This window comes from Panulirus ornatus, chromosome 51 (assembly GCF_036320965.1).
Source record: "Panulirus ornatus isolate Po-2019 chromosome 51, ASM3632096v1, whole genome shotgun sequence".
Lineage (NCBI taxonomy): Eukaryota > Metazoa > Arthropoda > Malacostraca > Decapoda > Palinuridae > Panulirus > Panulirus ornatus.
Genome location: NC_092274.1, coordinates 635019 through 648329, shown reverse-complemented (window position 1 = coordinate 648329; position 13311 = coordinate 635019). Strand labels below are relative to the sequence as shown.

General features: G+C 38.4%; 1 protein-coding gene across 1 annotated transcript; it reads right to left on the bottom strand.

Annotated features, from left to right (window-relative positions):
* Positions 1–3053: 3053 nt before the first annotated feature.
* COX5A (Cytochrome c oxidase subunit 5A) lies at positions 3054–11312 on the bottom strand. The gene is made up of 4 exons (XM_071691677.1): positions 11150–11312; positions 7403–7515; positions 4828–4998; positions 3054–3334 (listed from the first exon to the last, which is right to left on the bottom strand). The coding sequence occupies exons 1-4, from the start codon at positions 11226–11228 to the stop codon at positions 3239–3241; spliced, it is 459 nt and encodes a 152-aa protein (XP_071547778.1). The 5' UTR covers positions 11229–11312; the 3' UTR covers positions 3054–3238.
* Between the last annotated feature and the right edge of the window lie 1999 nt (positions 11313–13311).

Sequence of the window (13311 nt, the reverse complement as noted above, 5' to 3'; positions counted from 1 at the left end):
TAAGACATGTGCAGAGTAGGAAGAGAGGAAAGTGATTGGTTCTCAGTCAATGTCGATTTGTATACATATGTATACATATTGTTTGAGCGTTCAGAAAGAATGCAAGACAGGGAATCAACATGTGCATAAAAAATGTGCATAAAAGTAAAATCAAAGATGTCAGTGTGAAAGGAAGACCACTTGCAACATTGGAAACAGAATGGATGAGTACAGGAGGGATAAAAAGGAAACAATGGTGGAACAGTATATGTGGGGAGGCATATAAGAACAGGGATAAATGGAGACGCTTTTGCCACGGCTACCCCCTTGATGGGAGTTCCCAGCAGAAATGGGCACAAGAAATATAGAGAATTATAGATATAAATTTATACTACAGCACAGTACATAAAACATTGAAAAAATTATATTCAATTTTACCAAAAAATCTTCCTTGTCACCAATTCTAACAACATACACTCTAGTGGAATTTAATGCTTACATAGATGAAGTACTGGGTGTTGAATAATTGATTGAGGCCATTACTTTGGCAGACCAAGGGCAAAAACCACAGCAATAAGAGAGAAAAGCAGGAAAAACAACTGCCTTTAATTCAAAACCTTGTGCCATTTTGGGGAACTCTTAAATGCATTGGCATTTTGATGTTTTCAGACCACGAATATATAATGGACTTGAGATCTATAAGATTGAAAAGTAAAATTTCAAAACATGTCTGCCTTAAAAACAAAAAATATTCAAATTTGTCGAGTAAAGTTACAACCGAGCAAAAATCCAGACAAATGAGCTACCATATAAAAATAGGAATATACAAGTGAATTCAAACAGCAACAGACTACTAGGTCTTTTCAAAATCAATTGCGATACTGGAATATATCGGAAAATCACAGATTAGTGTGGCAACAGTGGAACGGCATATAGATAATTCAAACACTTGCAAACTTTTCGTGTGACTAAGGAAGCACAAATGTTAATCACTGACTTGAAGCAACAATCTTATCCCTATGGACAGAGGAGAAAGAATACTTCCCATGTATTCCCTGCATGTCGTAGAAGGCGACTGAAATGGGTGGGAGCAAGGGACTGGAAATCCTCCCATTTTTCTTCTTTACTCTTCAAAAAAAAAAAAAAAAAAAGGAACAGCGAAGTGGGCCACATGAGGATTTTCCCTCTAAGGCTCAGTTCTCAACGCTACCTTGCACATGCAGTAAATGGCAAATATGTATAAAAAAAAATCTGTAAAGTTTATTCTTAAATGTATCAGCAGAACTGCTTTCAATCACTAATTGGTGAAGCATTCCATACGTTAACAATCTTCTTTCTGAAAAAGTACTTTGCATAGCTTCAGCTAAAACATTGATCTGTGAATTTGTATCCATTATCAAGATTGAAATCACAAGAATCAAGCACTAATTAGCTTGTCTGATTAAGATAATCAAAGCATTTGATAATTTTTAATACCTGTATGAGATTACCTCTTACTCTAAGCCAATCATACTTATTTACATGAATTGTTTCTCAGTCTGGGCATCATCATAGTAGCTCAGAGATGTGCTTTCTCAATTATGACTATTTCCAAAAGGGAGCATGTAGAAACACTGCTTTAGAATAGCCCTCTGCCAGTGCCCTGTTGAGGGCAAAGCACTAAGGCCAAGAAGACTAGCCATGGCCAACCCCTTCAGGAAGTTCCTTGGGGGAATGGGCATCAGAGATACTGATAGGGTGACCAAAATTAAATACTTAAGATGGGGATGCACCAATGAGCTATATAGAGGAAAATTTCCTTTGACAAATTCGAGTCCTACCAATAAGTCCAATTGTTTTAACTGCTTCTGGGCACTGCTCATTTGTCTCTGAATCACCAGAAATTACTAAGCCCAAGTCTTTTTCCTCATATACCTTTTGTAGCTCTACAGAACTTCTATTGTACCTTTTCTCTTAATTCTTACGACCACTATACCAACTAATGCACTCGAACACATATTCATTTATCACCTATCAGCCAAGTCCAAGTACAAACAATGCCATATCTCAACACCTTAGGGTCTGATACCCTATTCTGCTTCAGCACAAATCACAAATATATTGACTAGAAAATAGTCAAGCTGTAAAATCAAGCAAAGAGAGCAATGCTTGGTTGTCAAACACAGAATATCATAAATGAAAATTCAGCTAATGTAGTACTCAACAGTATGTATGGAGTGCTGCCTGCATATCTGGGATGTCTCTTCTTCCACTTCTTTCTTTGCTGGAGTGAAATTAAAACTTTTTCACCTTAACTCACTTGCCCAATCCTCTCTTTTATCATCCCTTTCCATCTGCTGTGATGTTGCTGCCTTTTCCATTCTAGTTCATGTATCAGCAACTGCTCATGTGAGCGATCTGCCTACATCTCAGCAAGACCATGACCAATGGCATGAGACTGGCTGCTGCTTCCTATAGTTTCTCGGGGGAGACCAGCCACATGAAGATTGACCATTATCATACCAGACTTCCTTCTCATACAGTACTGCTGTAGAATTCCAATCATTCTTTCACCTTTCCATCGTCTTCTAACCTTTCTACCTTTAAGAGTCAGGTCTACAAATACCAGAGGAGCTTAGTTTCTTCCACTTTCTCTCACTTCATTATTCCTTTCTTTTAAGATGGTTACAGTTGGGGCATGTTTTCACCAATGCCATGCTGACTTTCAAAAAATCTTCTCAAATTTCTTAATAAATTCCTTCTCATACAGTACTGCTGTAGAATTCCAATCATTCTTTCACCTTTCCATCCTCTTCAAACCTTTCTACCTTTAAGAGTCAGGTCTACAAATACCATTGGAGCTTAAATTAGTTTCTTCTACTTTCTCTCAATTCGTTATCTCTTCTCTTAAGATGGTTACAGTTGGGGTATGTTTTCACCTATGCCATGCTGACTTTAAAAAAATCTTCTCAAATTTCTTAATAAATTCCACTGCTGTACTGTCCTTTACATTCTCAAAATCTTGAACAGCATAATTATCATTCCATTTACCATTTGATGCATCGCAATACTAAAAGGTTAAAGAAAAGCAACAATACCTGTACATTATACATTTGTGAATAAAACTGGAACTTCTCTGTACAAATTAATAATTTCCTCATATACTGGAAACTTATCCCATTGCAGCTGATAATGACCCATTATTATGTATAAAGAACACCAACAAGTATTTGCTGAGCTCTAGTCATCACTGCAACACCGTAAAAAGGCATGGAACACCTTAATCATATACACTAGCAAGGGCAAGCTCAGGTTTGTCATATCCCATCTCTTCAGGAGTGCTGATACCTAATTCTCCCAGGGTTGGGCCAATCTCCTGCAGGATGAAAAACATATTACTTCTCATAAGAATAATTTCTTTAAAAGTACAACCAATCAAGAACATGATATCAAATGCATGAGGAAAACAGCCCATACAAATTTCAAGTACTTCTTTCTCATTCCCATTTACATAACGGAGAACAAGTGCATTAAATCCCAGTTCACTCATGCACTTGGAGGGAGTCGATTAGCTACAAAATGCATGCTTCTACTCTAACGTAAGTATTTCTAGGTTTTACTTTGTACACCAAGATGAATTTTAAAATCAGATGTGTTCAATCACACCACATTACAAAATCCTTCCTTTATGCATGACAGTTTCTCTGGCATCCTTGTCCAACTCATCTTAAACCTTAAATAACAGACTTGTTTCGTCTGTCCATATCTTTCATACATTAACTCTTTTCCTTCTATCTTCAACTATACTTTTAACACTTTCACCATCCTATGCATCCACAATACCTTCAAAGGATTATTTTTTTTTTTAATTTTTCACACCACAGTTTTCCCACATTTATCTATACTAATTCTAACTTTTTTTTATCACACCTGATGACCATTCCATGTATAAGTAAGGCTGTGCTAGGAACAAATAAAGAGAGGATGCATTCTCTCACATCCATTCTCAAGCTGCTAAGTGCTATGCAATGTAACCAGTCCTAACTACACAATTCTTTCCCTCTTTGGAACTAAGAAAACATAGGCTTTACATCTTTATGCATACGTTGGAACAAGCAATTCATCATGCACACAACTTGTACAACTGACTTGAGTAAAAAGAGTTGTTTGGAAAGATGGTAGAGATGGAGTAATTTGGATAAACCAGATCAAACAGAACTAATCAAATACAAGCTTTTACATTTGCTGTTAGGGGCAGTCCATCAACTGTATAATTCTAGATTTTAGTTAAAGGTCAGAGGGACTATTAAACTACTGGAGTTTTTTTTACCAAGACTTAGCATGAAAGTTAAAACTATTTTTCTTATTTACCAAAGAAAACATTCCTTAAGGATGCAAATGAACCTACAGCCTCATTAACACTGTCTAGCTTTCCTTTTCCATTCAGTGCATAAAAGTAACCCCTGTATTAATTAAAACTACATCTTACTAAACTTTAAGTTAAATGAGGTTTTACAGGTTCATATGCATCAAAGGTGTCTTCCTTCCCTTAGTGTCTCGAACCTCAGTGGGAAATTTTAGCTAAAAAATCTTAAGTAAGGTTTCTACACTGTGAGCCAAGAGCTGTCTAGGCATTAACTCTGCACCCTAAAATGAAAATTTTTACCAGTTCAACATTTTGTATCATAAGGCAGAGTACAAATTGTACAAATCAAATTCAATCTAAACAAAATGAGAGTCACTGTTGCCTTCCAATTAATAGCAATGGAAATAAACTGTGTAACTTTGGGAGCTACAGTGATACAACTATGTTAAACTAAGCTACACTGCTCTATCATGGTACAAGAATCTGTCAAGAAATCATCTTACCTGAAGAATGTAGGGATAGATTTCCTTTTGCTTTGCACCACACTTCTGTTTTATAGCTTCTAGAAAGCGAACAGCTAATGCAAAGTCATTGTTACGCCTGCAGGCCTTCAGAGCAGCAATTATAATTTTGGGCTCAGGTACAAGGTCCATACCACACAGGTCATTCATGGCCTGAAACAGAAATTCAATAATATCAATGCCTAAATAATACATAAATACAAAACAATAAGGAACATGTATTTCCATATTTTTAGGGACTAGTTGAGAGAATGCATCATCATCTCCAAATGCTGTAAAAAGTATGTAATCATAAAGGTAGGACCTAGGAATATCTCATTCTGGAGAAATTCTGTAATTTGACCATTCCTTTTTAAAAACTCATAAGGATCAATTCAAAATGTTTTGGGGAAAAAATGTAGGTTCAGAATATTGAAAAACTTTTCTTTCCATGACAGCATCCCACGAGCAAGAAGATTTCTAGGATTTTCTCTGGGAAAATCTTGTTAGAACCTTTCAATCCTCAATATTTCCAGTGCAGAAGTGCTGGCCTTCCCACTCTGTTATCCAGTAAACCAAGCTAGTAGGAGCAGCATGCTCAATTAATAACAACCTTCAGCCAATCAAGGACAACCCAAAGACAATGTAATTAACTGTCTCCTCATGGTTGTCTAAGAACTCGGAATCTGCATATTTTAGGCATCAACCTAAAATTGTTTACGAATTGTACAGAAAAAAGTTTTTCTAAAAAAGAGAAGATAAAATAAGACAGGGTAAGAAAACCTGGAAATACTGGCAGATCATCATCTCAAAAAGAAAAGGTTATTCCAGTTTTAAACCAATATATGCAGCAATCATGAAGACATCCCCAAATGGAGGAAGATTTTGAGAAAAACTTTCAACAAGAAAATCTGAAAAATTCAATCAATGGTGTAAATATTTAGAGGCAACAGGAATCTGCCTCTCTTGAAGGGGGAATCCTTATGCCATACAGGGTAGATCTACTATGATGTCTCCAAGATTCCATCCAACAAAGGTAGTAGATTAATGCCAAATACCCCTTTTCTTTATTTCCTTTACTGAAAGGTTTCTAAGAAAGACTTAGATAGAAGCCAACTTCTTTGCATCGTGTGCTCTAGCATAAAGCCCTGGGTGAACCATTACTATCAGTTTCTTAATCATCTTTACGGTGTATTCCTTTAACAGATGAGTTAGGGGAATGGGCTTCCAAAAATCTTAGAAGTTCTGAAGTTAATCCCCTGACTGGCAAGGAGCAATTTCCAGGGATACCTGCCTCATGACCCAGCTATATGGTCTCAAAAGGACTGCCTGGAAAAGGTACCTCTGCCTCCAATAGTGCCAGACGCTGTTGTGCTAATGCTCCACCTCCTAAAGAGAAGTTTAGAAGCAACACTAAAACCCTCTAGAACTATTTTTTATAAGATTTGGAGTAACAAAGTCCTGAACTCACTGTCTCCTCCCTGCACCTTCCTTTTAAGGGGAAAGGTTAACAAGCATTTTCTTCATGCTGATAGTTATGAAAAATCTATCTCTTCAAATTGGCATAATGGGGAAATAAGGAGTCCCAGAAAGGAGAAGACTGCAATAAAATTAACTGCTCTCTTTTAACAAGATATGATAAAGCATATCATTTGCATTGTTGCTTAGATATCAGACTGAACAGAAATCTTTTTGCATGAAGCTGAGAGCTGTCTTAAGGCCTAACCTAATGCTCTCCCGATGAGCTCACTTAAAAATGGAGGTTTCATTGGATGATGTTCATTCATCAGCTGGCCACTTCCATGGTTCAAAAGAGCATCATTATTTCATCTTACAGCAATACCATTCTAATCCCTACCCTCGTGTAACTCCCACATCTGGAATGCAAACACACAAGCTCCAAAGAAGACCACAAAACAAACAAAACACAAAAACTGGTAGAGGGGGAAGAAACAAAACAGAGTTAACTAACAACATGCTACTCACATCAATAATATTCAATATAACATTACAAATAAAATGGTCATCTAGAGTGCACAAATGCACAAACAAAAAGGCTAAAAAGACATAAAATGTGCACTGGGCAGCAAAACTCAATGTGAAATCAAAGCGTAAAACAATACACAATACATACAAGTATGAATAAGTACCATGAAAGTGACCTATGCATATACAGTTTACCAACATCTTCATAAACTAAATAGTAAAAATCATGGAAAGGGAAAGGATTCTGATACATGGGATTGGAACAACTGGTCTGGTAACAGCTGCCCTGTTAGCATACAATACTGTAGATAAAACTCTGAGCAGTCAAGTAGACAGACAGAGAATGCCAATGATATGATCTCTGTAGCCAAAGGTGGACCTGAAACAAGCAAAATGCCACTACCTTGGTTCAATGGATGGAAATGGTAAGAAGGATAATGCTTCCTTACTGGAAATACTGTACCAAGCATTACCTATAGAATTTCTTATGCTCACTGGATACACAACAGAGGAGAGAAATGTAACCTTTCCAAGAAAACAATCCAGAAAATGAGTGAAGCAGAGTACCAAATCAGCAGTTTTGCATACTCACCTTACGCATCTCCCACCCATCAATATCAGGCCTCGAGAAGTAAGCTTCATATCGAGCATCCAATTCTGCATCAGTCTCTGTGGACTCATGTGACATGTTGCGGCATGCTGTTGCTGCGAGAGACAATGCATGCCATTAGTGAAAAACAAATATATATCATTCTCCTTCTACCAACAAACTCCTATGGAATTAATCTACGCTTCCAGCAATCCTACTTTTTTCTTTCCTTTCTCTCTCTGAACCCTCTAGACAGTTTTCCTTCCTTCCAAACATCCCCAGTATCTCATCTTCCATTCTTCTTTTCTTCTCAGACATACCATAAAAACCTATAAACTTCTGCAATCTCAATGAATACTTCACAATGAATTTCAATCTAAAAACCAACAAATACAACCACCCTGTTCTCATAACAGTAACTATGACAATTGTTCAGTCTCCCAAACTCTTACAACCAAAATCTTTTATTGTTCTCACTACATTCACTGAATAATTCCCATTCCATACCCTTCACAACAGTGATTCTCTTTAATTGTGTTTATTTATATTTATTGTACCTGATTGCCATTTCCTGCATCTGTGAGATAGTGCTAGGTCACAAAGACCCATCCATTTCTATACAAACAGATACATGTACATATCAACATGTACATATACACACATGTAAATATTCATACTTACATGATCTTATCCATTCCTGGCACTACCCCACCCAACGCAAAACAGCATCGCCACCCCTTGTGTCAGCGAGGTAGCACCCAGACACATACAAAAGGCCATACTTGCTCAAACTCTGGCTCAAGCTGTCATGTGCATTGCCTTAGAAGGCAAACTCCTCAATTGGCCCCCTATCTCTGTTCCTTCTAATGGAAAAGTAAAACTGGAGGGGAGTATTTCCAGCCCCCGTTCCCATCCCTTTTAGTCACCTTGTATGACACACAGGGAATAATTGAGAAGTATTCTTTCTCGCATCTCCCCAAGGATATCTGGGAGTGTTTTAGATATCTGGGAGTGGATTTGGCAGCGGATGGAAACATGGAAGCGGAAGTGAATTATACGGTGGGGGAGGGGGCGAAAATTCTGGGAGCCTTGAAGAATGTGTGGAAGTCGAGAACATTATCTCGGAATGCAAAAATGGGTATGTTTGAAGGAATAGTGGTTCCAACAATGTTGTATGGTTGCGAGGCATGGGCTATGGACAGAGTCGTGCGCAGGAGGGTGGATGTGCTGGAAATGAGATGTCTGAGGACAATATGTGGTGTGAGGTGGTTTGATCGAGTAAGTAATAATAGGGTAAGAGAGATGTGTGGTAATAAAAAGAGTGGTTGAGAGAGCAGAAGAGGGTGTTTTGAAATGGTTTGGTCACATGGAGACAATGAGTGAGGAAAGATTGACAAAGAGGATATATGTGTCAGAGGTGGAGGGAACAAGGAGAAGTGGGAGGCCAAATTGGAGGTGGAAAGAAGGAGTGAAAAAGATTTTGAGTGATCGGGGCCTGAACATGCAGGAGGGTGAAAGGCGTGCAAGGAATAGAGTGAACTGGAATGATGTGGTATACCAGGGTCGACGTGCTGTCAATGGATTGAATCAGGGCATGTGAAGCGTCTGGGGTAAACCATGGAAAGTTCTGTGGGGCCTGGATGTGGAAAGGGAGCTGTGGTTTCAGTACATTATTACATGACAGCTAGAGACTGAATGAACGAATGGGGCCTTTGTTGTCTTTTCCTAGCGCTACCTCGCACACATGAGGGGGGGGTGGTGGTTGTTATTTCATGTGTGGCGGGGTGGCAATGGGAATGAATAAAGGCAGACAGTATGAATTATGTACATGTGTATATATGTATATGTCTGTGTGTGTATATATATGTATACGTTGAGATGTATAGGTATGTATATTTGCTTGTGTGGACATGTATGTATATACATGTGTATGTGGGTGGGTTGGGCCATTCTTTCATCTGCTTCCTTGAGCAACCTCGCTAATGCGGGAGACAGCGACAAAGCAAAATAAAAAATAAAAATAATAAACAATTCTTCAAAGCAAACACCTGATCCACACATCCTCTACCACTTCTGAAACCACACTGCTCTCCCCCATCTGATGCTCTGTACACGCCTTCACTCTCTCAATCAATACCCTCCCATATAATTTTCCAGGAAAACTCAACAAACTTATACCTCTGTAATCTGAGCACTCGCCTTTATCCCCTTTGTCTTTGTACAATGGCACTATGCATGCTTTCCGCCAATCCTCAGGCACCTCACGAGTCATACATAAATTAAATATCCTTACCAACCAGTTAACAACAGTTACCCCCTTTTTAAATAAATTCCACTGCAATACCATCCAAATCCGCTGCCTTGCCGGCTTTCATCTTACACAAAGCTTTTACTACCTCTTCTCTGTCTACCAAATCACTCTCCCTGACCTCACTTCGCACACCACCTTGTTCAAAACACCCTATATCTGTCACTCTATCATCTAACACAATCAACAAACCTTCAAAATACTCACTCCATCTCCTCACATTACCACTACTTGTTATCACCTCCCCATTAGCCCCCTTCACTGAAGTTCCCATTTGTTCTTGTCTTACATACTTTACCTCCGTCCAAAACACCTTTTTATTCTCCCTAAAATCTAATGATACTCTCACCCCAACTCTTATTTGCCCTCTTTTTCACCTCTTGCACCTTTCTTGACTTCCTGCCTCTTTCTTTTATACATCTCCCATTCATTTGCACTATTTCCCTGCAAAATTCATCCAAATGCCTCTCTTCTCTTTCACTAATAATCTTACTTCTTCATCCCAACTAATAATCTTACTTCTTCATCCCACCCCTCACCACCCTTTCTAATTAGTCCACCTCCCACACTTCTCATGACACAAGTCTCTTTTGCGCAAGCCATCACTGCTTCCCTAAATACATCCCATTCTTCAGTTTTTTGTTTGTTGCTGGAGGATGAATGGCTACTTGCTGTTGTCTGATGGTCTCCAGAGCCATTTTTGCTGTATTCATTTATGGGTGCGGCTGATATATTGTAATGAGATTAATGACTACAAGGAAGGTTTAGAAGCAAATTTTCATGTTATGAATATCTTGCATTTGAATTACTTATTGTAAGAAATCAACCGTAATTACCTCCTCAATTATCATGAATTATTCCTACCTGATAAACTAATGAAATGCTAGAAATCAAATTCTGTAACCATTATAATCTCTGAGCACTGCAGACCAAAATCACACATTAATCACAACGAATAATTATGTTCAGTTAACTATAAAATAGAGGTGCTGCAAGGATAGAATAAATCAAAATACTGCAAGAGCCGATTATGCCGACTATTAAGTAAAATTACTACAAAATGAACTGAACTATTTTTGGTGCATTACGCAAGGCATCTAGACAATAAAAAGGAACAAATGGAGTCGTAGTTCATCTGTTCGTGGCACTACCTCCATAAGGCGGGGTACCTGAAAGCATTAAAAAAAAAAATCCAAATCCTTAACTTAGTTAAAATTCCATCAAAATCCACATTTCTAAGACATATAATCTACAGTATAAATCCACTTTGCTGCATCAAGAGACATAATACATACAATAATATTCACTCAAATGATCACATCAAGGCTGCCAGCTAGAGCACAAAGAGGTGCAGGAATATCACTGGACTGGAGGTCATTCAACACCTAAGAACTTATTTCGCTACTGTATTTATTTTCAGGCAATCTCCAGCCATCACCTACCTGCAGGAATCCTTTGCGAGGCCTCCAGTATAGAGGAGCGAGTAGCATTGCTGATCCGAGTAATTGCGAAGCGAAGCATTTCGCTTAAAACAAGAGCTCAGAGACGGAGGCCGGCAGATATGGTGGCTCAGCTGAACGAACCTACAACTTCGCAAACACGCACCAGCCCTAGAACCACAACCAAGTTCTCTTCTCAAATGACCTAGTTAACCATTGTATACCATAATTAGATAACTATTCTGTACGGTAATTTATTTTTCATTCTTTAAATTTTATGCATTTGGTCCATCTAATGAAAGAAATGTATAAATACGGCTTCCATATTCTCAAGTACACGGCATAAATATTTACAAATAAACTAATATAATATCTTCTTATAAATTATATGATGCGCAATTATGTCTTTTAATATACATTTAACGGTCTTACACTGAGATGTATAAGATGCAATGAAAGATTGCATCATAGCAATTCTGCAGAATGGTTCTATTATTGACTTCCCTGAAATACGTGACTTGCGTCATAGCAAGTGGGTCGACTTTTACTTGCATATGGATTAATTTAGTTTCAATAGAAATCCTCATCTTTTTCTTCTCTCTACTGCAAATATTATTCCACTCCTCTTCCACTCCATTATGCACGTTACTTCCTTTTCATATTCTATTTTCCAACCCTTTCATTCTTTTACGTGCATCTGGATTAATTTAGTTTCAATAGAAATTCTCACATTTTTCTTCTCTTTGCTGTAAATTTGATTCCACTCCACTTCCTCTCCATTATGCACGTTACTCCCTTTTCATATCTTATTTTCCAACCCTTTCATTCTTTCTATTTCCAAGGCGGACGTAGAATCAGTGAAGAAAATAATGAATATTTAAGAATATGAAAACTATAGGGTCAGGTGATGAGTAGTATGATAACTTTCAGAATAACAAAAAGATGATCAGAAATATTCAACATGTCTAACAGAAACCTGACGTGTGCCGGTGATGACGCCCCCAGCATCACACATCTGACTTGTGCCATTAATGGCACATCAGAAAAATGGTCATACATTAACAAAAATGGGTATGTTTGAAGGTATAGTGGTTCCAACAATGTTGTATGGTTGCGAGGCGTGGGCTATGGATAGAGTTGTGCGCAGGAGGATGGATGTGCTGGAAATGAGATGTTTGAGGACAATGTGTGGTGTGAGGTGGTTTGATCGAGTAAGTAACGTAAGGGTAAGAGAGAGATGTGTGGAAATAAAAAGAGCGTGGTTGAGAGAGCAGAAGAGGGTGTTTTAAAATGGTTCGGGCACATGGAGAGAATGAGTGAGGAAAGATTGACCAAGAGAATATATGTGTCGGAGGTGGAGGGAACGAGGAGAAGAGGGAGACCAAATTGGAGGTGGAAAGATGGAGTGAAAAAGATTTTGTGTGATCGGGGCCTGAACATGCAGGAGGGTGAAAGGAGGGCAAGGAAAAGAGTGAATTGGAGCGATGTGGTATACCGGGGTTGACGTGCTGTCAGTGGATTGAATCAAGGCATGTGAAGCGTCTGGGGTAAACCATGGAAAGCTGTGTAGGTATGTATATTTGCGTGTGTGGACGTATGTATATACATGTGTATGGGGGTGGGTTGGGCCATTTCTTTCGTCTGTTTCCTTGCGCTACCTCGCAAACGCGGGAGACAGCGAAAGCAAAAAAAAAAAAAAAAATTAACAAAAACCTGAGCCTGGCTTGTATATGGTGAATCTTTAGACAAATATGCACACCAGCGTTAAAAAGGTGGGAGAGGGAAGACGTCTTGGAAAGTTAAGAGCTTAACAGAGAGTATTTGATCGGGCTAAATTATTAAAACAACTCGAGCCATGTAGGGTGTGACAAACGCCGAATTATAAAAAAATTTACGCGATTAACACAATGTCTGCCATTCAGATTAAATCAGGACCGATGTAGGGGGTAAGAGGAGTGGGATAGGGATTTCTCACCCCATCTTTAACTTTGAGAGAGAGAGAGAGAGAGAGAGAGAGAGAGAGAGAGAGAGAGAGAGAGAGAGAGTTCATGGAAAAAGGGAGGTTCATTATTTTGGAATCTTCCACATCTAATATTTTACTTAATTTCCAGAAGGATGAATAGAAGAATTAGTGACAGTCACAGAAAGGGAGGCAGATCCTCCCC